This window comes from Malassezia restricta, chromosome V (genome assembly GCF_003290485.1).
Source record: "Malassezia restricta chromosome V, complete sequence".
NCBI classification, from domain to species: domain Eukaryota; kingdom Fungi; phylum Basidiomycota; class Malasseziomycetes; order Malasseziales; family Malasseziaceae; genus Malassezia; species Malassezia restricta.
This window is the reverse complement of record NC_040197.1, coordinates 119,275-143,520: the sequence shown is the minus strand read 5'-3', so window position 1 is coordinate 143,520 and position 24,246 is coordinate 119,275. Positions and strand designations below refer to the sequence as shown.

Below are 24,246 nucleotides of genomic sequence, written 5' to 3'. Positions count from 1 at the left end.
AGCGTGTGGAGTGGCCTATGGACCACCATCCAGAGGCCATAGCGAAGAAACGCGCCGAGCGAGCGCGACGGAAGCACGAGGCGAGTGCCAAGCCGCTGGAGGAGGATCCCGTCAATACGAAAGAGGCGATTGTGCGTCGTTCATGGATGCCTGTCAACTCGCATGCAAGCGCAGGTGCACGACGCGTGCGTATCGTGAGCTGGAATATGCTGGCGCAGTGCCTCGTGCGTCGCGAGCTCTTCCCTGGAAGTGACTGTCTGAAACTGCGCACGCGTCTGCCTGGCATCGTTGCCGAGCTAACAGAGACAGATTACGACATTGGCTGCTTTCAGGAAGTCGACTCGCTGGAAGACATCGGCCCTCCCTTGACACGGGCGGGGTACGACTATGTGTATGAGCGTGGCTACAAGGAGAAGAAGCATGGTCTCATGATTGCTTGGCGACAAAGTCCAGGGGCGCGTACCTCGTTCGGTGCCCCTGTGTTCCGAAAGATGGTGCGACTCGATGAAGCCATGCTCACCCAGGGCACATCCTCGCTCACACGCATCACGCGCAACATCATGCTGGTCCTTGCCTTGCCGTTTGCGTCTGGTGATGGCGGTGTGCTGGTGGCTACAGCGCATCTGTTCTGGCACCCACGATACGCGTTTGAGCGCGCGCGCCAGGCGGCTGTCATCATGCAAGAGCTGAATGCACTGCGTCGTGGGCAGGAGGCTTGGGCTTCCTGGCCAGTCGTGCTCGCTGGAGACCTGAATGACCAGCCGCACTCGTCCACGTACTCTCTGCTCACAGGCCAGGCCGAGCGCTACCGCGACCGTATCTGGACGGACTTGATGCCGTCTCGTGTCGTGCATACGTCCGTGGACGAGCTCCGTGGACTGCGAACTGTGCACTATGCCTCGACCGTCACAGAATCGGGTGACGAAGACCGTGTGCTCGGGCGGCACCGCCCTCCCGAGGACGAGGAGCTGTGCACGCCCGATGACCTGATCCAGCTCGCTCAGCTGTCGTCGACGCGCCCGCACTTTCAGAGCGCGTATGGATCAGCGTATGACCAGCTGGCGCCCCATGCTGAATTCTTTTGTGACCGCGGCACAGCGCCTGAACGGTATGACCAGACCGAATCACCGATGCCGACGGATCCTCGTCAGCTCCAGAGTCACGAGCCGAAGTGGACGCTCCACTCGACCTTGTTCCGCCTGAGCCTGGATTATATCCTTGTAGCGCCCCGCCTGGACGAAGCGGATGTCCCTGTCATTACAGCGCTCCTCCCTCTCCATCCCGAACATGTGCTGCAGCCGGGCATCCCCCGCCAAAAGGTATGCAGCTCGGATCACGTCATGCTGGGGGCCGAAGTAGCGTTGTAAGTAGTGGAGGCCTCGCAACGTACCTGCTTCCCCACCATGAGGGGTAGAGCGCCGCTCCCGCTCATAGCGTGGGGCCTTGTGTGGCCGTCGCATACCGTCCAGCTTCTTCGATGTGTCTGGTGCCTACTGGTGTTTTGGGTGGAGCGCGGTGTGTTTTACAGGGCTACGAGTGCGTGCGACGTACCCGAGCACGGCGCGTCGTTCCGGGTCCTGATCATTAGTGACCCGCAAGTCGTCAGCTTGCACACCTACAAGTCATTCTCGCATGCTATGACAGCTCTCGTCAGCCATGTATCAGACCAATACATACGCAAGAGCTGGCTTGCCGTTACGCGACAGGGCCTCGGTGCATCCTTGTGGCGTGGCCCGCGGCCTGCGGACCTGGTCATATTTTTGGGCGACATGACGGATCGTGGGCGCTGGTTCCTCAGTTTCGATCGATGGCTGGCACTGCAAACTCGCTGGAAGGCCTTGTTCCAAGGCATGCAGCTGCTGCGGCATGCCTCCTCTCTCCCGCTACGCCCACGATTAGCTCATGACACATGGCCCGCCCTCGTGATCCCGGGCAATCATGATACTGGCCTACCGCACTTCCAGACAGGTGAACCTGGGCCAGGCACGGCTCGTGCCAAATCTTGGTTCGAGCAAGAACACGCTCCCTTCGTCAATGAGCAGTACGTGTTGAGCGAGAGTGGCCAGACATCGTGGAATGCGCGTATTCCGATTGCTGTGGCGGGGCAGGCCACGACGCACGAGCTCATTTTGTTGGATGCATTGGATCTCGTAAGCATGGAGCCGGTCGGACATGATGTGCCGTGGGAGCTGGCCAAGAGCAACGCGGCACGCACGACGCGCCTCGTGGATATGCTCCGGCAAAATCAGACTGTGCCACGCGTTCTCTTTTCACACGTGCCCTTGGAACGCAAGGAAGCAGAGCACGCTTGTGATATTCCCTGGCGCTCTGCCATACACGGTGTGCACCGCGAGTCGTCCCGCGCTTCTGCACGAGGTGGCGACATCTTGCAGGGCGGTGATGCGGCTCGGACGTACCAAAATCTCGTGCGCAAGAATGTGTCGCACTACGTCTTGGATTCGATCCAGCCCGCTCTGATTTTTTCCGGCGACGACCATGATCATTGCGAGGCTATTCACAAGGGCATCCGCACGACGCCTCGTGGCCATGTAGCTGGCTTTGATTCGGCGGATGCACCCGAGCTCACTGTCAAGTCGATATCCATGCTCGAAGGCGTGCGTCATCCCGGGTATGCATGGCTCCAGCTGCATGCTGAGGCGCCCATGGAATACACTCCCTGCCTATTACCCGACCAGGTGGGACTCTGGCTATTTGTCTACCTGCCCTGCTTTATCGCCTCAGTCATGTATCTGACATGGCGGCGTCTCTCTCTTCGCTCGAGCGCCTATCTCCCCATCCATAATGACACGACCCACGCACCAAGCAAGACGGCGATGCTCAGGCGCATTCTTCGTGACATCGGCCACACGACCCTTATCCCCCTGCTACTATGGCTCTGTCTGCAACGCTGATCACTGCGCCTCCAAGGCGGCGTTGGGATATAGTCCCAGCGCTTGGAGCGTCTGACTGCATTCCTCCGATGTGTACGTCTTTCGTGGGAATGTCGTTGAAAATGCGAGAGAGGAAGCACTTCCTCCCTTCCCGTCAGAGAGCACAGCCTTTTCCACGTCATTCAGCGTGGCGTCCACACTCAGCGTGCCCATCCATATACCCCCCGGTGCGCGCACGCGCAGTCGTGTCTCGGTTCCGTGACCACTGACTTTAGGAAGCTGTGCAGCCAATGGCACGGCTGGTGCGGCTGGCTTCTGAATGCCTTGACGCAGCTCTTTTTCGCGCGCAGCCTTTTCGGCCCGGCGCTGCTTGTCTTCCTCAATTTGGCGCCGAACACGCTCTTTCGCTGCCATCTAGATGTGAGTATAGTTGCACGTACATCCTCTAAACGCTCACGGCGTTTCTTTTCAGCCTCCTTTATACGTTCTGACATCAATCACGACGGCACGTACCTTTGCGCTCAAGCTCCTCGCGAGCCTGAACTGCTTCTTGCCCCGCCTTGCGTCGGATCATTTCATTCGCGCGTTGGTCTTTTGCATACTCTGCCTCTTGCGCAGATCGGCGCAATGCTGCTTTTTCACGCAGTTCAGCCAGACGCTTTTCACGCTCTTCCGGCGAGAGTGGCTTGATGGCCTCCGCACTCTCGCTAAAGTCCTCGTGACCTGATTTATCCGCATGATATTTAGCCAGGTCCATATCACGGAATTGCTTGTTACACACATTGCACTTAATAGACTTGTTTTAGCACTTTTTTACGCACCTGAGGGACCGCGGTCTCGGACGATTCAGCATCGTCGCCCACGGGCGACGTGGCGTCTGGAGGCACAGGCTCGTCCTGATGCATTTCGATGTGATCCAACGCCGCTTCCAGTGTCGCATTCGTGGATCTGAGCGCCCACTCAATACGTTCAGGCGCGAATCCCATCTCCATCACTGCCGTCAGAAGATCGTCACCTACATGATTCTCTTGCACTCATCGTCGTGTGTCGTGCAGACCAAGTGGAGGCGCACGACCAACGCACCGGCCGCCTTGATGGAGGCTACACGTGATACCTACGAGAGCGGACCTTCATACGTGAGTGCCACGCGTCGCTTTTTCTTGGGCTCGGACGTGGTAGAGGGGGCCTCTTTCTCCTCCTTCATAGGTTCCGCCGGACTGTTCGCCGGGTGCGCCGTCTGGGGTGCGGGTGCGGGTATAGGAGCCGAAGGTTCCGGGGCTCGACTCGGGATAGGGTGGAGAGAAGGCTGCTTGCCATAAAGATACGGCCGTCCCAGCTCGTGGTAATCAAACACAGCCAGTGAACAGTAGCCATCCGACGACGACATCATGAGTGATTGTCCGTCTGGGGACCACGTTAGGTCTGTAAAGGATGCATAATGTAAGTTACTGAAGCAGCACAGTGGACCAGCTTGCTGGGTGTCGTAAATCCACACGCTTTCCTGTGTGGCGACAGCATACACCATGCGATACGGAAGACCAATCACACTCACTGGCACAGAAGCCGAAGCGGACATGGGTTCATCGTGATCCTTGCCTGCGACGTGCAAAGGATGGCCTCTCTCCGTATTCAGGGATGTCGGGCGGAGTCCGTATAAAATCGGTGAAAAGCGCACGACAACGACGGTAGATTTATGCCCCGGCAAAGCAGCAATAGGTGTGTTAGCCCGAGAAAAATTGGCACGTCCATAGATGTAGGTGGCGCTGGTCGATGCGGTCGTCGCCTTCTCATGTTCATCAGAACTGGATGGAAAGAGACCCGCAGGCGTCGCCAAGAGGGCACCGTCTGGCGAAAAGTCTAATCGGCGAAAGAAGCTCGTGCATCGATCATCACCATACAGCTTTTGGACTTGATCAGGCTGAGCAGACGAGGCAACCGGAGTGGGCTTGGGCGCCTTGATAGGAGGGATGGTCACAGAGGAGTCCTGGAGGGGTGCATTGGATGCGGGGGCTGTTTGAGAAGAAGGTAACGCCTCTGAGACAGCTCGACATCGCATCTCGGAGCGCGTATGACGACTTAGGAGTTGCGTACTCACAGTCGTCTTACCTTGTTGCAGTTCGTACACGTGCATGTGTCTGTCACTACTTTGAGTCGCAAGATACATTTGCAAAGGATCCCATGCAATGCCCTGGACATAGTGCTGATGATCAGAAATGCTTCGTACAATCGAGCCATCCGAAACACGAATGACACGAACGCAAAAATCTGTCCCGCCCACAGCCACATAGTCCCCGTCTGGACTCCATGCTAGGTCATACAACTCCAGCGTCGTCGCACGAGTCATGAGTCGTACGCGCCAAGACTCCTTGTCAATCACGCCATCGGTCTCTGCGCCAGCTGAGAATTGTGTCTCTCCAAAGGGCTGACGACTAGGATCCTGGCGGACCCAAAAAAGCACATTACCATCGTCACCAGCAGACGCCAACATATCTCCATGTGGCGAGAAGCGAACCACGTTGACAACGCCAGTGTGCCTGGCAAGTGTAGCAATATATTCAGAACGTGGTGGGTTGGGTTTCACACCAGATGCAGCCGCAAGGGCGGACGGCGATGGGATATTTGGGTGGATCATCCAAATGCGCACATTGTTATCACCGCCTGCGGTGGCGAGGCGCCAGCTCTGACCCCCAGCTAGCACTGGCACTTTTGCTTGATGATCTTCCTGTCCTTTCCGCTCATCACCGGCCAGGCACTGCCCAGGAGGTAAACCAGCAGCTACTTGTCAGTTCAAACACGTCAACGCACCTTGCCCTAGATTATGATCCAGTACTTGCGTCAAGCGAGCAGCGGATATAGGCTGAAAAGAGCAAGAGTATATAGGCAGCGTATTATGCCAACGAATTTCGAATGTCACACATTGGACCATAGTCAGCGCGTCACGCGCTGTATCCGCGGTGGTGATGAATATAGGATCCACATCGCGTTGCGCGCACCGTAGAAATCGACACTCGGCCGATCCTCGAAAGGGTGGCAAGTCATGTACATTTTCCCTATGAAGCTTAAGAGCGCGCCGGCAAGACAGGGGCAGCAGATGCGGGGCTGGGACCTGATGCGGTGCTGCTCAAAATGTAATCGCGACGTAGATAAGAATCAATTGTGCGGAGACCTGTTGTAAATTGTGTACGCGAAAGACCCTCGATAGTCGGGTCGCTGCCAGCCACAACTCTCCAGATCGCTGCCAGCTCATCTTGAGGCAGGCCACTGCGCATCCATACTTCATACACGGTACCAGAACGGGCAATAGGAGACGATGAGTCTGTACAAATGGAGTCAAAGCATATGTCATAGCGCGAAGGTACCTGACCGGAACTGGGTGGTGCAGCACGCATAGCGGTAGCTTGAGTTCCTTCCGCATCCGCCGCACTCGGAGTCCTAGCATGCAATGAATGTTTTGTGGCTGGACGAGCTGGAGCCGGGCGTCGAGCGACGTATGATGAAGATGATGCCACTGACTTCTCTGCATGTGGTTTGGGAGGACGAGGTGGAAGCTGTGGCTTGCATTTCTTCTCCGATACGTTTACATTAATTGGTGTTCGATTTGTACTTTGAGAAGCGTTGGTATCTGTAACTTCAGTGGAGGCAGGATCCTCGTTTGCAGGACTCTTTTCCAGAGAGGGTGAATGCGGCTCTGGTAATATGACATGATCATGCTGCATTTTATCGTCAGAAAGGGACATATTTGACATGGGTGCCTGAATGGACTCCAAAGGCAAACTAGAGGCTCGCTCATTGCCTGTGCTTTGTGCATTTGTAGCGTTTTCCTGAGAATCACTTTCACTCAAGGCCTCTGTACTTAGGACACTGCTTTGTGCATGGATGGGGGTGTCTGCCTCACTTGCCTGAATGCCCTGCCGGGGGTCGGAAGGCTTGTCCCCAGATAACTTGGCCGAGTCCGCACCGGCTCGGTCAGCAGCCTTGGACAAGTGCGCCGGCTTTGGTTTTAGACTGGGCTTCGTAATAAACGCCTCATTTTCTGTGCTTTGCGTCGCGTTAGTAGATGTATCGCCCCCTTCGAACATGGCTCGCAGCTGCTGCACATTGGCAGGTACGGATTCTGACATGGTGGCAACAGGTCAAGTGGAGGTTAGAGCGCACTTGCCAACCTCTGGTGTTAATGCTGAGCATGGCTATAAAGCACCATTGCTTAGGGTTATAGTATGCTGTTGCATCCAATCTGATCCATACACGATAATTTTCTTTTTGAAACTTATCATATCAAATTGCACATAGACAGCTGGGTCATACTTTGAGATGATATGCGATCATCTCTAGATGCTCGACCACGCGAACAGATTGGAGGAAGCGATGCGCAGCCCGAATAAAGCTTAGATCTACTGGCCCAGAGAGATCAGCATCGGCCACAAGTTTGAACATTCCTAGAAGTAAAGGCAAGTTTTATCTTGTGAAAAACATAACCTTCCTACGCGGTGAAGCTCCATGTAACAACGCAAGAAAGGTTCTCACAAGGAGCTGTCGCGCTCGCTGCGAGCATTAAGACTTGTGTTTGACATACTTAAGCAAAGGTTTTTGTTTCAGGATGCTCTGCGACGAAATGTAGTGTATGATTTGCTTGTGCCATGTTGGGCCAGCACGAACAACAACATGAGTGAGCCCTCTGATGATCAAGCTCTTGGGCACCTAGAGTGATGGGATATCATTTTCCCGACATGCTTACCATTAGGTATGCATCATCATCTAAAGCGCAGCATTCTTATTTGTTGAGCATTTCATCCCGTCATCCGAATAGAGTACAGTTGCAGTCTTCACCTGATGCGTGCCTCACCCCAATGTGCTCACATGTGCAGCGCAAGGTCGACGAGATATGACTTACTCCCATGAGCGATAGACACTATTTGGTGAGGTGAGCGCTTGAAGTAAGAATCCTAAGGTCAACGCAATGCTGATTCACTTCAAGGGCGCAGCGATATTAATTTTTACCTCGCACGGTCCCAATCCAATTTAAGCGCCTTGGATTGCAGACCCTCTACTTTAAATACGCCCGCCATTACTCACGCACGATGCTGGGACTGTCAGCTCTTTTTCCACCTGCGCCCAAATGGAACATTGATCAGGTTCCTGACTTGACCGGTCGAATCGCCATTGTGACTGGTGGCAACTCGGGCATTGGATATGAGACTGTTCGCGTATTGTTGAGCAAGAACGCCAAAGTATACATGGCTGCCCGTAGTGAGGAACGCGCTCAACATGCTATCACTGATCTCGCCAAACTTCAACTACCTGGTCAAGTAGAATGGATGCTTCTTGATCTGGCCAGTCTAGAAAGCATTAAAAAGTTTGCTGGGGAATACCTTACCAAGGTTCAGCGGGTCGATATGCTCTTCAACTCGGCTGGTGTCATGAACCCAGTCGTTGGACCGACAACGAAGGATGGCTACGAGTTGCACGTTGGAACCAATAGCCTGGGTCATCATTATCTTACTCTACTTCTGCTGCCTGCATTGCGTGCATCAGCACAGGCCACCCCGGATCAGCCGCCTCGTGTCTGTTTTACCTCGAGCATTGCACATCGTAATTCATCGCCGAAAGGCTTCGATCCGACTGATGTGACTGGTATCCACACATCGTGCTACGTACCGGCTCACACCCGTGCATACGGTCAGAGTAAGCTGTATAACATTCTGAGTGCCAATTGGTTCCACCGCCACTACGGTAAAGAGAACATTGTTTTTACATCGTGCCATCCCGGCATCCTTGAATCAGAGCTGGTTCGCGACTGGGACAAGGGACTCAACGCTATCGCGATACCATTGCTCAAGTCGACCATTTTCTACCCAGCTCACATGGGTGCCATCACACAGCTCTATCTGAACACGGCGCCTGAAGCTGCCGGCGAAGGCGGCAGTTACTACGTGGCATGGGCTCGTAAGTACAAGTCCATTCCTATTTCTAGAAATGAGCGTGTACAGGATGCATTTGCTGCTTGGGTCAACGAACAAGTCGCCCAGCATGCGAGCTAAGCTACGATCCGTTGTAGAATGCTGACATTTCGCATATTGATTGGTCTGAATCCAGTAGTTTTATTTGTGGCTGACACAAGAAGCGTGCCGCATGGCCAGTTGCTTGGCAAGCACGCGCGTGGGTAAAAAATTGAAAATTTCCGACCTCGGACCGTTGGAGACCAGCTCTTTTGACAGCGCCCTTGGTTCGACGCAACAAAGAGTGTCACTTGGTTAAAACCTTGATGGTTGATCCTACATCGCTTACATTAGGCGATTTCTATTGTGCTGCTATAACTAGTGTCCGCTCTCAACAAGGTGTGCCGTCGTTCGCGCTGACTGGTCTGGACCTCGAGCCAGACTGAGACTTCTTTCTATCGTATTTCGACACTTTCATCGGTGACTCGCTATGACCCTGTTCTCTGGCACTGTCCCAAAGAATCATCAGGCGCCGGGTTCATCGGCAGAAGCGGTTGATCCCAACAAGCAACGAGCTTCACGACGACCGGGCGTTTTGTCTCTCGCTTCACTCTCGAAGCGGGCGCCGCAAGTTTCGACTTCCACACCCCCCACCACTCCTCCCACCCATGTGACGCATACTGCTTCTCAAGCTGTCATGCAGACTGATCCTTCGCGGCTCTCTCAGTTTTCACTGCGCATGAATGAGCTCCTCAATAAGGCATTTGTGGCGAGTCAATGCAACGTCTCGAGCATCGCACATTCAGGTACGTCGCCTTTCACGGGCACGTCTATCAGTGTGCCACGCATTCAGAACATTGTATACGGCAACAACCGCCTGCCTAACAGAGTAAAGGTGATTGAGATGACTCGCCTTATCATTGATGAGCTGCATAATGCCGAGCGAGTGGATCCTTATCTGCTGCGCGCCGTCTCGCGAACTGTGCTCAAAACTGTCTCTCACTTTATATCTCGCATCGAGTCCCAACTCGTTTCGCCGCGCACTGACCCCACGGCGCTGCAGGTGCCTGTTTCGCTGCGCGGTGCTCAGCACATCTCCCCCGCCATGGAGTTCAACCTGGCTCTAATAAGTCTGGAATGGATTGTCGAAGAGAGCTTGGAGCGGTGCTTGGAAGGTCTGCCTCCTCTGGCGCTGCTGCATTCTCCTAATATCCTAATGCCCACTGCCGCAGAGGGTATGGCAAAGCCACCCATGCCGCCATTCGTGCATGATATCCTGTCACCTTTGCGTGAGCAGATGGAAACCAGCATCATCCATGTGGTACAGCCATTGCTGGTAAGTGTCAAGTCATCGATCACAGAGTGCCTGAGCCGCGCGAATCCCCGTCCGTTCCAGCCACAAATGACACCGCCGTTGCTCAGTAAGACAGATGGCTCAACTGAGAAGCGTCAAACATGGCATAAGGAGCTTGAGGAGCGCCTAGATGCAGCTTATCGCCTTCTTGTTCTGCGCATCGTGGATCGTTGTGGTCAAGATGGTCAAGCGTGGTTCATTTCTGTGGCTATTCACATTATTTGGAAGGGTCTTCTCATTATCACGTCACGTTCAGTATTTGCGCCGGCATCGCTCGTGGAAGCTGAATTCTCGCACGCCTTTGGTCGTGCGCCTGGATCCATGCCGTCGAGTATGGTGCTGAATGCGCTTTTGTCTGTGGAACATTCGAAGCGTGTACCGACCCCGACGCAGCTTGCTCATGCGTTACGCAATGTGAGTCGACCATCAGGTCAACGCAAGTGGCAGGGCGAATCGGCGTCAGGCACACAATCGCCTACTATGACATCTGAAGATTTTGAGTCGTGGAGTGGTCAGTTTGCCCTGCCTGCGACCGATGTTGACTGCTATGTGGTGAATCCACTTCTAGTAGCAGAGCAGCTACAAGATTTACATGTGTTCGAACGCCTCATGCTTCAATTCTGCACCAACTTTTACCCCTCTGTGTCTTACAAGCACAAGCGCAACACGTCTACGACGGAGACGTCAGCCTCGGCTGATGTGGCTGGACGAGCTCACCCAGAAAACGGCCACTCGGACGATGATGGAGAAGAGGATCTTGCACATGAGGCGCTTCGTGAAGCGTTTGAAGCGTTGCAAAGCACGATAACTGTGCTTCGTACGTTGCTTCATGACCCTGATGCCCTAAATCATTTGACGAACGATACCGACTTTGAAAACCTACTTTCACCTGCAGCGAAGCAAGCGTTCCAAATGATTCCATCTTTGCTGTTGATTCAAATTGCGTTTTGCCGAGTTCCACCTGGCTGGGTCGGGAAAGGAAGCGCCGGCTCGTCTGGTCTGCAGCTCATGAATGACTTGTTTTTGACACCGCCGAGCATCATCAATTATACTTGGAGTCAGTATGAGTCTGCTCTTCCAGGCTTTATGGCCGCAGAGGGTGCTGCCTTGTCACTTTCGGAGCGTTACGAACCGTTGGTGGCGCAAATCCTTGCTGCCCTCGATCAACTTGTGGAAAAGGTCGACCAGGAGCATGCGTCGTCACTGCAAACTAAGCGTTCTAATTCAGAGCCCCCTTCTGATGATTCGAACGAGGACTTACCTGCTGTCATGACACAGTCCATGCCAGCGCTCGATACGGGTGCATCAGAGTTTCATCAGCCAGTATCAAGTGCAAACAGCAAATCGAGCAAGATGCCGCCCATCTCCACGGCTATGAGCAGTATGACGGTGGACGACAAGCAAACTCGTAACCACAGAGGTCATGCACGGACCGGCTCGTCTTTTGCACCGCGCTTGTGGCGTAGGCACGCTTCGCAAGCTCCTAAATCGGCTATGCAGCATGCACTGCCGCCTCGTGTGTCGCGCGCGCATGCCACCAGCTCTATTGGCCTTCCCCGTGGAAGATCTCTCCACCGCACTCATCAAGCTGGCTTGCCCCGCAGCTCGAACCTTACTCTGGCGCACATGCAGCGTCATGCTTTGTACACGTTCGCGAATGTCGTTCACCGTGTCCCTGATATGCTCAGCGACAGCTGAGTTTAAAAAAATGACGCATGTTTAGTCATAGAAACATAGGGCGCACCCCGTACAAAAAATTGTGCTTCTTGAAGGGTTGCGTGATGGATTTGGATCATCATAGCATACGAGACGGTCCGTGATATACGCTCGTAATGCTACTGCCATGGCAGTTTGCCAGGTTTGCAGCTCGGAATGGACGTATTATGTGGCCGCCTCTGAGCCATACACGATGGATGAGCGCTTCGCACAAGTCGAGAACAATCTCAGGGCCCCGTTCTAATGCGGACATGCACTTTCCTTCCACCGGACGTGGGAATGGTGGTGGGGGCGATCGACCACCACTAATCGACCAAGACGTGGATGATATACCGGGATCCACCACGGAACATGCTGTGATTTCCATGTTCGACTTATTTTCCATTGGTATCGGTCCATCGTCCTCGCACACCGTCGGTCCTATGCGAGCAGGCGCGATTTTTGTCCAAGATTTGCGTGACTCTGGCATCCTGTCTTCGGTGGCATCCATTAAGCTGGCATTATACGGAAGTCTTGCTGCTACGGGCAAAGGGCATATGACGCCACAGGCACTTTTACTGGGCCTGGAGGGCGCCGACTGTGAAACGGTCGATACGGACTCTGTGCCTGTGCGATACGAGTCCATCATCCGGGATAAGAAGCTTACACTCGGCAAGGACTCGCCGGATCAGGGCCACGTTCAATCGGTGCATTTCGACTATGACAAGGATTTGGAGTGGAACTGGAGCCAAAAGCTTCCCATGCACTCAAACGGTATGCGGTTCAGTGTATTCAATAATGAAGGCGACCTGCTTGCCACCAATGAATTCTACAGTATTGGCGGTGGCTTCGTGGTCAATGGACAAATGGCCATAGCCGATCGGCCTGGTCCTCGACCCGCGCGCGAAATGCTGCCGGCTCCGCCACCCTCTGAAAACCATCCGCAAGATACGATGGAGAATGTGTATTATAAATCGATTCGACGAAACGATGCTGATGGCGAACGTCGTGAAGGTGCTATGCCATCCACACCTGGCCAAGCCGCTTTGCCCCCACCTTCTCATTCTGATCAGCTCTCGGAGCAAGCCAGGAAAGAGCCGCGTTTCCCATTCCGTACCATGTCGCAACTCTTGTCTTTGAGCCGAAAACATAATCTTACGATCGCGCAGATTGTGTATGAAAATGAGCTCACATGGTACACGCCTGAGGAAATTGATGCGAAAATCATGCATATTTGGAACGTGATGGATGAGGGCATCCGAGCTGGCGTCCTTAGTGAGCAGGAGGTGCTACCAGGCTCGCTGCGAATGAAACGACGAGCCCCCAAGCTGTATGCGCGACTTATGCGTGGGCTAAATATGGGTCCACGCCGCCTTGGTAATAGGCACGGCTCGTCTGAAGCAGACAAGTCATACCTGGGTCCTGGCACTGCCATGACCAACTCGGCTACGTGTGCATGGCCTAGTGCCAAGTCGCGCTCGGCACCGCGTGTGCCGCGCATTCGCGGCTCGTTTCAGCATGAAATCATGCCAGTGCCACCGCGCCGCACCAATTTTCCCGCGATGGACTGGCTGTCGTGCTGGGCCATTGCTACCAATGAGCAAGTGGCTGCAGGCGGCCGTATTGTGATTGCACCGACGCTTGGTGCAGCTGGCATCATCCCGTCTGTGCTACGTTACGTGGTAGAGTTTGTGGCGCTCACACCTGAGGATGAAGAGAATCTCGTAAAGACCTTCTTACTTACTGCCGCAGCTATCGGTATGTTATTCAAGCGGGGCGCTACGATTAGTGCGGCAGAAGGAGGATGTATGGCCGAAGTCGGCACAAGCTGTTCCATGGCTGCAGCTGCCTTTACTGCGTGTATGGGCGGAAGCCCCGAAGTGATCGAACAAGCTGCTGAAACGGCGATTGAGCATAATCTCGGTCTCACTTGCGACCCTGTGGACGGCCTTGTTCAGGCACCATGCATTGAACGCAACGCTGTGGGCGCTGTCAAGGCTGTCGTGAGCGCCAACCTGGCCCTATCTACGGATGGCATCCATACCGTGACGCTGGACGAAGCGATTCATGCAGCCCGTCTCACGGCCGCTGATATGCATACCAAGTACAAGGAGACCAGCCTCAGTGGGTTGGCCACCACGGTCAAGATCCCTGTGGCTGTTCCGGATTGTTAGACATTTGCTTAGATAAACACAACAGCCGCGTGGATCGATTCAGCGACGGCGCGTCCCTTTCCCTCGTACCATGGCGTTTTCGTTCGGTAAACCGCCGTCTAGTACGCCCTCTTTTGGCGCGACGCCGTTGTTTGGTGCGCAGAGCACGGGCGCGGCTACAGCGCCACAACAGACTACGTCCAGCACATCGCTCTTCGGTCAGAAGCCTGCAGGTCAAGGTCTGTTTGGAGCTGCGCCTCCGTCAGGTGCTAATAATTCATTCGGCTCGATGCCGCCATCAAACCCCACGAACACCTTGGGAACCCAGCAGAGTGGTTTGTTTGGTGGGAAGGCGCCAGGCTCTGGCGGTACTTCCGGCGGTCTTTTTGGTTCGCAGCCGCCGTCGAATGGTGGGCTGTCGCAGAATCAGCCTCAGCAGGGTGGTCTCTTTGGGTCGCAGCCTCAGCCTCAGCAGGGCTCTGGCACCTTTGGTTCGCAGCCTCCGCAGGGTGGTTTGTTTGGATCGCAGCCTCAGCAAGGCTCTGGCACCTTTGGTTCGCAGCCTCCGCAGGGTGGTTTGTTTGGATCGCAACCTCAGCAGAGTGGCTTGTTTGGATCGCAGCCTCAGCAGGGTAGTCTTTTCGGACAGCCAGCCAAGCCTGCTGCACAGCCGACATCTGCCCCACAGGCAACGCCCGCCGTGCAAGATAAAAAATTTGGCGCGCCGCTGCACACACAGCTGGAGCGCATTGCTTCCAGCTGGGACACGTCCAACTTAAGCACTTGTCAGTTTCAGTACTACTTATACAATCGAGCGCCGGATGCGCAGAGTCTAAGCCAGTTGTGCGTGCGTCGCCCTGATGCTGTGGGCCCAATGCACGATGCTTTGTGGAATAAAGCGCTACAAGAGAACCCAGAGCCAGACCGTCTATACCCTGTTCTTGCGGTCGGCTTTGGCGACTTACAAATACGTTCGAATGCGCAGGCGACTGAAGCAGCACGCCAGACAAACAAGGCCGCTGAACTCACGAAAAAGCTCGCTGAGCTACGTCAAAAGCACGATTTGGCGAATGTCGTGCGTGCGCAGTCGGCCATGATGATGCAGACGCGCATTCGACAGCGTCTTTTGTCGCTCACGAAGGATGCAGGTGTCATGATTCCTGCCTTGCGTGGACAGAGTCTCACAGCCAGCGAAGATGCTGTCAAGGCAGCCCTGGAGAATTGTGATGCGCAGCTGAATGGTGCGCTGCCCCATTATGCATCCAACACGACGCCTGAGCATGCGCGTTTGCGTGCGCAGCTGAATGAGCTGTGGGCGCAGCTCAGTATCGTCCGTGCTAAGCGCGAGGCAGCCCAAGCACAGGGCCGTGTGAATGGTGGCACCGAATGGGTCGTGGTCGATGAGTCGTCGTTTGACGAAATTACGCAGATCCTGGGCTTACTGCAGCAGGGGTTGGTGCACTTGTCGAACACGCTTATGAGTGATAGCAAAGCCCTAGACACGGTGTGCGAGGGTCTCAAAGGCGTGCCTCTGGTCGGTGTGCGGCACACGTAGTCTACAGATCCCACTCTTCTACGGCACCATAGAACGTACGAGCGATGCGCTTCTGCGCATCGACACCAGATTCATGCGGACTGTCACCAATGGCACGCACAACGAGATATTTGCGGCCTGTCAGCACGTCAGGCGTCGTCGGGGGCGGATACACGGGGCCATCGAGCGCGTGCGCTGCATGAGCTTGAGAGCCCAGTACGAGGCACCCAGCTTCACGCGCGATGACAACGCCTGCACATACATCCCATGCCCAGCATCCGATTTCCCAGTAGGCATCGAGCGTGCCCATAGCCACATGAGCGAAATTGAGAGCGGCGGAGCCCATGGAGCGCACGCCGAGGGCCATTTCACCGCCGGGCACACCGCTGTCGCGATCGCCCACCAGGCGCTGGAATGAGCGCGTCTTTTTCTCCATAATCTCTGCAGAGCGATCCGAGCCCCACTCAAACGCAACAAGGGCCTGCTTGAACGAGGGCAGTGGTGCGGGCTGGGTCAAGGGCAAGGAGCGGCGCTGAGGGTGCAGGGGCGTCGTGATAAATGCGCCGTGGCCCTTGCGGGCGGCGTACAAGTACCCCAGGAATGGTGCATAGATCACACCGATGGTGGGTTCTCCATGGTACACGAACCCGATGGAAATACACACAAAGGGGAATCCCTTGACAAAGTTGGTCGTGCCGTCAATGGGATCAATGATCCAGGTAGGCTCATTCGTTATAGCCGCCTGCTCACCAGCTGCCCAGCTCTCTTCGCCGATAAACTTGTGGTCAGGGTACTTTTCGCGAATGGCTTGGCACACAAGCTTCTCCGTGTGCTGGTCCGTCTCCGTGACGAGGTCCGCCGTGTTCTTCTTTTCCTCAAAGCCCGCTGTATGTGAGTGGCGTGTGCGTACCTGCTTTCTCAAAGCGCGTTTCAGAGCCTTTGACAATCGCCTCACCAGCTTGCTTGGCAAGATCAATCGCAAAATCGAGCACGTCTTGCAAGGGCAGTGCCATGGTCGTATGCGGGAATCGCTGGCGCAGCGCACGGTGCCCCAGCCTAGGTGGAGGTGTGATGGGTTGACGACATGCCGCTGCCATGGGACGATGTGCCGCATGAGCAAGCGGCTTGGGCGCCCATCGGTGCGGCGGCAGAGCTGAGGCGTCCGGCATCGCAGCCTGTCGAACGTGTGTCATGGATGCCGCTCTCGCAGATGCCGATGCCGCAGACGCAGCATGAACTCGATGAGTATACCATGGACTCTGTGAGTGTTGAGTCGAGCGAGTCCAGCGCGTCGTCCGAGGCGCAAGACACTGTCGTGCCGATATCGCGGGCTCCTTTACGACTTTTGAGCGGAATCGAGGCACTCGACACGTATGCAGGTCGGTGGCAAAGCGGGGGCGCCTATGCTCCACTTGATAAGCCTGCGAGCCATGACGTGTTGCGACGCGGCTTTCCCATCGGATCGGCCCTGGAGGTGGTCGGCCCCCCGGGTGTCGGCAAAACAACGTGGGCGATGCAAATGGCTATTTCAGAGCGACTTGAGCACATGATGCATACGATGCAATTGTGTATGGATCAGTACGGCACCGCCGATGACGCACCTACGCCACCCAGCTCGCCACGCACACTAATGGATGCCATGGACGTGGATATTGAGCCGTGGTGTGCTCAAGTTGTGCTGGTCGACACGGAAGGCAGCATCGCGCCCGTCCGCCTCCTGTCGATGACACGCGCAGCCATCACACAGCACCACGTGTCTATGGCCCAACGCTATGCTCACTGCGCTGGTGTCGATGCCGACGTGCATCATGCCATCGAACGTGCTGTCTTGCGTGGCATTCACTTAGTGCGCTGCACGACACTCGGCGAGCTACTGGCGTTTGCCGGCATCGCAGCTTGTACCGTCCTCAAGGTACCGGGCCTCCCGCCCCGCACTTCGCTCCTTATTATCGATACCCTGTCTTTTTTCACCTACGCGCATGCACTGCCAATCAATGCGACGCGAGAACAGCGCAAAGCGCGTGAGGATGCGATTCAGTGCATTGTGCGCTCGCTAACAACATTACGAGACAGTCAGATCCCCGAGCAAGACCGCATCACGGTCGTGGTGACGATGCAGATGTCAACGCGCCGTCTGAACGATGCTGGCTCGGTGCTTCAGCCATCCCTGCTATCCAAGTCATCCACGCGGGATGATAGCGAAAGTGTGTTGGGACGCAGCGCACAGCGTTTTTTCTTAGCTTACAGTGATGTGCGTGGTCATCGGTACGTAAGTGCGGCTCACAGTGAGTGTAATATATCTCCCCTGGGACACAAGTGCTGTAGGCGTCATGATACACGCGCATGGCTTGACCCAGTCCCTTACTTTTTCTCAAATGTATCCATAGTAATGGTCACAGGCCCATCGTTGATTAGGGACACGTCCATCATCGCACCAAACGCGCCATTGTGGATCCTATGTGGTGCATAGGCTGCACGCATTTTCTCGAGAAATGCATCATAAAACGGCCTGGCCTGGTCGCCAGCCATCGCCAGATGGAAGTCGGGGCGCGTTCCTTTGCTTGTGCGGGCATGCAGTGTAAACTGCGATACGCACAGGACGTCACCACCCAGCTCCATCACATTCGAGCGCCAAGCGCGTGCATGCTCATCACCAGGCGCCAGGACCCCGTCCACGACGCGCGCACCTTCAGGCCACAGCTTGAGTTGGAGAATTTTCTTCGTGAGAAGATCCATATGCTCGGGCGTATCGTCCTGGCACACACCAATTAGGGCCAGAATGCCCGGGCCTATGGTCGACACAGGCTGCCCCTGCACTGCCGGTAAGATAGACGTGCTTTTTTACATACCATGCACGGAGGCCTGCTTCACGCGCTGGAGCACAGCTTTCATAGAACCGAGGTGCTAACAGCGACGTGACCTTATTTTTTCGCCTCGTGCCTTTTTTTCTCCATGGCAGCGGCCGAGGCATTGCAGTCGATCCTGCTGCGCCTCTGTGTGCTGTGTTCCACGTCACTACAAACCATCCAAACGTCGCCTACAGAGACGATTGACCGCGAGACAAGCAGGCAGGATGGACGCGCACTCAGTGAGAAACTATACCAAGACCTTTTGATACTGAATCAGCAGGTTCGGAAAGAAGCGACGGCGCTTTCTCTCGCTATGCGCCCATCGTCGCGCGAGATGCATGACGATGCCGACCCCCTCGATGGACTCGATGAGAAGAGCATTGAAGCCGCGTCCCACTTGCTCCAGTCTCTCGCTACAGACGCCGTGCCCAAACTCGTGTTCCTAGCCAATCTCGCTCAAAAGAACCAGCGCGTTTATGACACGACTGACGCTGTTGCCAACGACACGAGCCTGCAGGAAGCTCGTGAAATGGGCGCCCACATCGTTCTTGGTGAGAACGCCATGGGTAAGCATGTTGTATCGGCATCGGTCGGCTCCTTGTTTGCGAATGATGTGCGTCGGTACACGGCCGACGTCATCGAGACCATTGGCCTGCTGTGCCAAAGTTTTATGAACGTACGCACGCGTACCGTGCTCGCTCGTGCCCAAGAGAAGCGCGGCGAACAATCCGAGTCGCCCACACCTCCTTCTCGCCAAGCGTCTCTGGCTCTGACCAAAAAGCTCTGGACGCTGTGTGATGCTGCCGAAGGCGACAAGACACATACACCTGCATATATCGCGCGGCTTCCACGAAACAACTATGAAGCTTTGTATAAGTTAGCGCGCCAGCATGAGCTGGTGATGCGAGACGGCGTCACAGAACTGGAAGAAAGCTTGGAGAATGACTCCTTGGATTCGCCTCAACCTCCTTCCGACGATGTCGAGGACATGTGGGAGCGGCATGTGCAGCTGAGTGAAGAAGAGAAAAAGGCGGTGCGAAACGTACTAGACCTTGTGCGATCTGGTATCGCCTTGCTGAAACAGGCCATGTCAGCCGCCGCCGCAGCCAAGGACGTGGATTTGGATCGTGTGGCTGAGCTCATGGAGGAACTCGCATCGACACAAGACGATCTGATTGCCTCTGTGCTCTATGAAGAAGAGACGGACGAGGGGCTTGGCGAGGTAGCACAAGCCTATGTGGATGCGTGCGAAGCGCTCCACGAATGTGTCGATACGTCGTCAGGCATGGATGCCATCGAAGCAGCATGGCATTCCTTGTCACTATAGTACATTATGTTTTCCGTACAATACCCAGCGCATTTGGACCTCGCTTGCGTTTCGCTGCGGGCCTTGGTATGTTTGTGGGCGTAGCTAGTGCTCGTATTTGTTCGCGAGCACGATCGCTTAGGAGATGCGACGTATCTGGGACGGCTGACGCATCGGGATCCTCGTTTTTGGAAAAGTACTTGCGGACGAGCGCCTCCTCTTCTTTGGTTTCCTCGGGCTCGGCATGTTCGCTTGCTGGCTCGGCTTTGCGCTTATTCTCAGCAATGGTGTCCAGCACGGTATTGGTATCCATACGCTCAAAGCGAGCATTGCGTGTGCGAATGTCCTGCAAGGCGTCCATCACCTCCATCTCACGCTGAGATTCTTCCATGCGCTGTTCCAGTGCCTTCATCGGGTCGATCTCGCCTTCACTTTCTTCCTTTTCTTCGTCAGAGTCAGGCTCGGGCTCCTTGTCCTCTTCCTTCTCACGCCATGGCTCAAAGTTGCGCGAGGCACCATGCTCAGCTGCATAATCAGCATTCCGTGGGTCTGTCTTGAACGTAATTTCTGAGCTGCAATGTGAGCACTTGATGTAAAACCGGTAGATCGTAATTCCATAGTAGTCGTCGTCATTCACGGTCTCTTTGCGCGCATTAAATTTTTTGCCGCGATAAATATATTCACCGCATGTATTGCATCGCATGCTGAATGGCGCCATCAGACGCACCGTCTTTTGACGTCCGCCACCAGTTTTTCGCCGCTTTACCACGGACGGATCAAAGTCGGGCGGGTAGTATTTCTGCAGAACCTTGCGCTCTGACATGGCGGCGAGAGGGTAGGCCGACGATACACGCGCTCGTTATTTTTCTCACCTCCACCATGGTGTTGGATGCGTACGTACCACCCCAGCCTCACCGGCAGCCATGATGGCCTGGCGATTAAGGCATTCACATGTGTGCTTATCGTCCTAACGTCTTATCTTGCCATCCGTACGATGTACCGTACTATCCGCCATATGCTCTCGATGGTCACCTTCATGATCCGGTGGGGGCTTGTTCTATACTTACTCTTTTTCCTATGGCTATGGTGGACAGAGGGGCGAGATCAAAGTGGATTACACCAAAGCTTAGCGGCCACCTATTCGATGGTGCAAAGTAAGTAGAGCTTCTGACTCACGCAGACGCCGGCGTCGCCGCTGCAACGCTTCTGTGGCAACTATCTCAGCGGCCTGATACGTGGCAATCCATCGCGCGCCATGCGCATTCTGTCCTGCAGCCATCCAAGCCCAAACATCGACGAACGCCCAAGCGGAGGGGCACGCACGCGGCCGAAGACGACCTGGCGGAGCTCGTTCATGCCCTTGGCTGGGAAAAGTGGCTCGACTCGCTTGTATATCCCCAGAAAAACAAGAAACGATGGAATCCTATGCCCACCGGATGGAAATAAAAGCGCTGCTGACCCTGCTCACCGATACGCGCATCGTACCAAGAGGGGGCGAAGGCGGCGTGCCTGTCTCGCACGTGGTGCCACGTGGCATATAGCTGGTGAGACGACCGGGGGCTGGCGTGGGGCGTTGGGAAGGCGTTTCGCGCTCTTCGACGACCGTCGACAATATGACACCGAACCCTGCCGCGCCGTCTGCTCGGCGTTCTTCCCATTCCAACAACTCATCGCGTGGGGGTGGAGGACACTCTGCCCGTGGCGCCTGGCATGGTGGCCACGGCGGCGCCTCCCAAGCGGGCCGCGCTGGAGGGGGTCGTGGCGGTGCGCGACACGGCTGGGGAGGTCATGCATCGCGATCGAACTCCACGAACGGCCGCCCTGCCACTTCGACGCATTCCTCTAAAGGCATGCGCGACCGCATCGAGTGTTGGTATGCTATGCTAGTAGGCCAGATGATAGTGGTGAGCCTGCAAAATGGTGAGCGCCATGTCGGTGTTGTCTCGGCTGCTACGATGGAGCGTGATGATCTGGGCCTGGTGCTGATGATGGCCCAATCTATGGCGATCACAGAAGATGGCGCGATTCAATGGGGTCGCGTGGTCCCTTCGCTGGTCGTGCCAGGCGCCGATTTGCTCGAAGTGGATGCGAGCACAGTGAAGCAGAGCTCTCCGGCTGAAGTACAGGCCGCTCAGCGCCGCGCGTCTGGGTTCCGGACTGATACGGAAATTAGCTCGTCTGCCTCGGCATCATCGGATGGTCGCGCGCTGCAGCGTTGGGATGACGGTGGGGCGCCGGAGACGGCATCCCTGGAGCAGTCGACCGACTCGGGCCCATGGGATCAATTTGCTGCGAACGAAGCGCGCTTTGGTGTCAAGTCGGACTATGAAGAGACCATGTACACGACCAAGCTGGATCGTTCCGGCAAGGACTTTAAATCGCGCGAAAAAGAAGCGGAACGACTCGCCAAAGAAATTCTGGAGAGCTCCACCGGCAACGTCCATGTGGCCGAGGAGCGCAACCAGCTCGGCCAAAAGGACATGGACGAGGAGGACCGATTTGGTGCTGTCGTGCGGGAAGAGCGTGCGCCAGCGCCGCCTCCGCCCAAGCCTAGCAAAGCCCTTACGGCGGATTTCCGGCAGTTTGTGTCGGCGGAGCGCGAGCGTCTCGTCGTGCGCAAAGCCGAGTTGGCCAAAAAAGAAAAGCAGAGTCGCCTGGCCGACCTCAAGATATGGGCGCAAAACTTCCAGCTCAAGACTCCCGTGCCTGAGGATGTGGCCAATATGAGGCGCGTCGCTGCCTCCAAGCGGCCGACGGCCACGCCCAGCAAGGGTGTCGAAGAGGCGCGTGCCAAGTTGGCGAGCATGACCCTCCCGGCGATCCCGCCATTCAAAAAGCCTCAGGACAAGCCATCGTCCAAGCTGAGTGCCAAGGCTGCCTCGTTCAATCCTCAGGCTGCGTCCTTTACGCCGCGCGCAAAAGCTGGCCCGCCGACGACGCCGAAGCCGTCCGTGCCAGAGCTACCATTCTTTGGCACGCGTGAACTCAAGAATCGCCCCGGGTCGACGTCTATGCGTATCATGGACGAGTTTCGCGCTTCGAAGACCAAGAAGCTGGGCGAAGCGTCCAAGGTCTCCGTGTGGTGGTCGTACACAGGCCGCCCGTTCCGGCAGCTCATGGCGCTCAGCAACATGTTCCCCAGCAAGGCGCCGATGCCCACGTCGATGCCGCTGTACGAGGGCGCTATGCCCATGGCCCAGCCCCCGGTCATGTTCCCGGTCGCCGCTGCGGCCGTACCGTATGCGCCTTCGCCGGGCCTATCGCCCGTGATGCAGCATGTGTCGTCGCCCACCGTCCCTCACGGCTCGTCGCCTAGCATGTTGCCTCGGCCGCCCAACACAGCAGGTGGTACGAAGGCGCCGCAGGCAGCGCCTGTGATGATGCCACCTCCCGTGCCTCAGGGTCAAGGCAGTCCGCAGCCGTATGCGTTTGTGTATCCCATGGGGCAGTATGGCCTGCCCTATGCACCGGCTGAGGCGCAGGGCGCCCCGTTCATGTACCGTCCGTCGCCTGCTGATGCAGTGCCGGCGGGCAGCGGCATGCTACCGCCCATGTCGTATGGGCCCTATCACCAGCCCGTCCCATCGAGCCCACACAAGCGCGGTGGCTCGGTGCATGCGCGTGGAAACAACAAGGGCGCACGCAAACCGCCGCGAAGCGACGATGCGGCGCCCAAGGAGGGTTCCTAGGTACGTGATAGACACCATGTTTGCAGTGTGGACCACAAGCGCTCGAGTACGTCGCCGTGAGCGCATGTCTCGAGCCAGTCAGGAGGCATGGGGCCCAGGACGTACGCACTGACGTTGCCATCCGGGGGCCGATCGATGCCGATGCGGATGCGGGGCACATCGTTACCCAAAAGATGTTGCACGCTCTTCACCCCATTATGTCCGGCCGCACTGCCTCCGTGCTTGAAAGAGACCTTGCCGAAGGCGCGCTGCAATTCGTCATGCACGAGAAGGGTATCTGAGACGGCCAACTCGGGGTACAGCGCACGCGCTGCAGCGACGCCCTTGCCGTTGACGTTCATCAGCATGCGGGGGATATATAACACAAGGTCGTACAGCACGTAGGGATAGGCATGCATGCGAAAGTGCGGCGAGCGACGGGCGGCATCGCCTTTGGGCGGCGCGGCATCGAGCAGCACGGAGACGCGCGCGAGCCAGCCTTTGGAAGCGGCTACGGGCCGGAACGGCTCGGTCGCGGCAGGTACAGGCAGCTCGAATGTCTGTGCATCAGGCGACAGCCGCGCGACGCGCCGCGCGACCTCGGCACGCAATGCTGCATCGTGGGCCTCGGCGCGGTGGATGAGGGGGGAGAGGCAGTACTGCCCGATGGAATGGCGGGTGGTCGGATGAGAGTAGTTCCCCAGGCCCACGAGCATAGCAGCTTTCCGCACAACATGTCGATCAGCGACACGCATGTCCGCGACCGAGAAGAGCGGCGGAGGCATCATGGTCCTGTGCCGCCACGGAGGGAGAGCGTCCGAGGCGTTGCTGACTAAGGACGGAGGAGGGCGCTTCGGCGT

General features: G+C 56.2%; 17 protein-coding genes across 17 annotated transcripts; 10 read left to right on the top strand and 7 right to left on the bottom strand.

Annotated features, from left to right (window-relative positions):
• Window positions 1–17: 17 nt before the first annotated feature.
• MRET_2919 (RNA exonuclease NGL2) lies at window positions 18–1,367 on the top strand (the record flags this gene model as incomplete). Its single annotated transcript, XM_027629546.1, has 1 exon — window positions 18–1,367. One exon carries the CDS (start codon window positions 18–20, stop codon window positions 1,365–1,367), a length of 1,350 nt encoding a protein of 449 aa, XP_027485702.1.
• A 36-nt stretch (window positions 1,368–1,403) lies between these two features.
• On the top strand, window positions 1,404–2,912 carry MRET_2918 (cell division control protein; the record flags this gene model as incomplete). Its single annotated transcript, XM_027629545.1, has 1 exon — window positions 1,404–2,912. The coding sequence occupies one exon, from the start codon at window positions 1,404–1,406 to the stop codon at window positions 2,910–2,912; it is 1,509 nt and encodes a 502-aa protein (XP_027485703.1).
• Window positions 2,913–3,091: 179 nt separating this feature from the next.
• MRET_2917 (UBX domain protein) lies at window positions 3,092–3,929 on the bottom strand (the record flags this gene model as incomplete). Its single annotated transcript, XM_027629544.1, has 4 exons — window positions 3,092–3,378; window positions 3,405–3,687; window positions 3,713–3,885; window positions 3,911–3,929. 4 exons carry the CDS (start codon window positions 3,927–3,929, stop codon window positions 3,092–3,094), a joined length of 762 nt encoding a protein of 253 aa, XP_027485717.1.
• A 76-nt stretch (window positions 3,930–4,005) lies between these two features.
• Window positions 4,006–5,817, bottom strand: MRET_2916 (chromatin assembly factor 1 subunit B; the record flags this gene model as incomplete). The annotated part of the gene is made up of 2 exons (XM_027629543.1): window positions 4,006–5,666; window positions 5,697–5,817. 2 exons carry the CDS (start codon window positions 5,815–5,817, stop codon window positions 4,006–4,008), a joined length of 1,782 nt encoding a protein of 593 aa, XP_027485697.1.
• A 133-nt stretch (window positions 5,818–5,950) lies between these two features.
• Window positions 5,951–7,012, bottom strand: MRET_2915 (uncharacterized protein; the record flags this gene model as incomplete). Its single annotated transcript, XM_027629542.1, has 1 exon — window positions 5,951–7,012. One exon carries the CDS (start codon window positions 7,010–7,012, stop codon window positions 5,951–5,953), a length of 1,062 nt encoding a protein of 353 aa, XP_027485695.1.
• Window positions 7,013–7,969: 957 nt separating this feature from the next.
• On the top strand, window positions 7,970–8,929 carry MRET_2914 (dehydrogenase; the record flags this gene model as incomplete). The annotated part of the gene is made up of 1 exon (XM_027629541.1): window positions 7,970–8,929. One exon carries the CDS (start codon window positions 7,970–7,972, stop codon window positions 8,927–8,929), a length of 960 nt encoding a protein of 319 aa, XP_027485696.1.
• Window positions 8,930–9,317: 388 nt separating this feature from the next.
• On the top strand, window positions 9,318–11,879 carry MRET_2913 (uncharacterized protein; the record flags this gene model as incomplete). Its single annotated transcript, XM_027629540.1, has 1 exon — window positions 9,318–11,879. The coding sequence occupies one exon, from the start codon at window positions 9,318–9,320 to the stop codon at window positions 11,877–11,879; it is 2,562 nt and encodes an 853-aa protein (XP_027485700.1).
• A 134-nt stretch (window positions 11,880–12,013) lies between these two features.
• On the top strand, window positions 12,014–14,050 carry MRET_2912 (serine dehydratase beta chain; the record flags this gene model as incomplete). Its single annotated transcript, XM_027629539.1, has 1 exon — window positions 12,014–14,050. One exon carries the CDS (start codon window positions 12,014–12,016, stop codon window positions 14,048–14,050), a length of 2,037 nt encoding a protein of 678 aa, XP_027485701.1.
• A 70-nt stretch (window positions 14,051–14,120) lies between these two features.
• MRET_2911 (nuclear pore complex protein Nup54) lies at window positions 14,121–15,584 on the top strand (the record flags this gene model as incomplete). Its single annotated transcript, XM_027629538.1, has 1 exon — window positions 14,121–15,584. One exon carries the CDS (start codon window positions 14,121–14,123, stop codon window positions 15,582–15,584), a length of 1,464 nt encoding a protein of 487 aa, XP_027485698.1.
• Window position 15,585: 1 nt separating this feature from the next.
• Window positions 15,586–16,576, bottom strand: MRET_2910 (myo-inositol-1(or 4)-monophosphatase; the record flags this gene model as incomplete). Its single annotated transcript, XM_027629537.1, has 2 exons — window positions 15,586–16,448; window positions 16,474–16,576. 2 exons carry the CDS (start codon window positions 16,574–16,576, stop codon window positions 15,586–15,588), a joined length of 966 nt encoding a protein of 321 aa, XP_027485699.1.
• Window positions 16,577–16,647: 71 nt separating this feature from the next.
• MRET_2909 (RAD51-like protein 2) lies at window positions 16,648–17,950 on the top strand (the record flags this gene model as incomplete). Its single annotated transcript, XM_027629536.1, has 2 exons — window positions 16,648–17,828; window positions 17,854–17,950. The coding sequence occupies 2 exons, from the start codon at window positions 16,648–16,650 to the stop codon at window positions 17,948–17,950; spliced, it is 1,278 nt and encodes a 425-aa protein (XP_027485392.1).
• MRET_2908 (D-tyrosyl-tRNA(Tyr) deacylase) lies at window positions 17,925–18,455 on the bottom strand (the record flags this gene model as incomplete). The annotated part of the gene is made up of 2 exons (XM_027629535.1): window positions 17,925–18,379; window positions 18,413–18,455. The coding sequence occupies 2 exons, from the start codon at window positions 18,453–18,455 to the stop codon at window positions 17,925–17,927; spliced, it is 498 nt and encodes a 165-aa protein (XP_027485734.1).
• A 60-nt stretch (window positions 18,456–18,515) lies between these two features.
• MRET_2907 (kynureninase) lies at window positions 18,516–19,739 on the top strand (the record flags this gene model as incomplete). The annotated part of the gene is made up of 1 exon (XM_027629534.1): window positions 18,516–19,739. One exon carries the CDS (start codon window positions 18,516–18,518, stop codon window positions 19,737–19,739), a length of 1,224 nt encoding a protein of 407 aa, XP_027485728.1.
• Window positions 19,740–19,743: 4 nt separating this feature from the next.
• On the bottom strand, window positions 19,744–20,541 carry MRET_2906 (mRNA splicing protein; the record flags this gene model as incomplete). The annotated part of the gene is made up of 1 exon (XM_027629533.1): window positions 19,744–20,541. The coding sequence occupies one exon, from the start codon at window positions 20,539–20,541 to the stop codon at window positions 19,744–19,746; it is 798 nt and encodes a 265-aa protein (XP_027485377.1).
• Window positions 20,542–20,597: 56 nt separating this feature from the next.
• On the top strand, window positions 20,598–21,164 carry MRET_2905 (uncharacterized protein; the record flags this gene model as incomplete). The annotated part of the gene is made up of 3 exons (XM_027629532.1): window positions 20,598–20,611; window positions 20,640–20,872; window positions 20,899–21,164. The coding sequence occupies 3 exons, from the start codon at window positions 20,598–20,600 to the stop codon at window positions 21,162–21,164; spliced, it is 513 nt and encodes a 170-aa protein (XP_027485379.1).
• Window positions 21,165–21,331: 167 nt separating this feature from the next.
• MRET_2904 (PAB1 binding protein) lies at window positions 21,332–23,407 on the top strand (the record flags this gene model as incomplete). The annotated part of the gene is made up of 1 exon (XM_027629531.1): window positions 21,332–23,407. One exon carries the CDS (start codon window positions 21,332–21,334, stop codon window positions 23,405–23,407), a length of 2,076 nt encoding a protein of 691 aa, XP_027485729.1.
• MRET_2903 (peptidyl-tRNA hydrolase, PTH1 family) lies at window positions 23,404–24,174 on the bottom strand (the record flags this gene model as incomplete). Its single annotated transcript, XM_027629530.1, has 1 exon — window positions 23,404–24,174. The coding sequence occupies one exon, from the start codon at window positions 24,172–24,174 to the stop codon at window positions 23,404–23,406; it is 771 nt and encodes a 256-aa protein (XP_027485731.1).
• Between the last annotated feature and the right edge of the window lie 72 nt (window positions 24,175–24,246).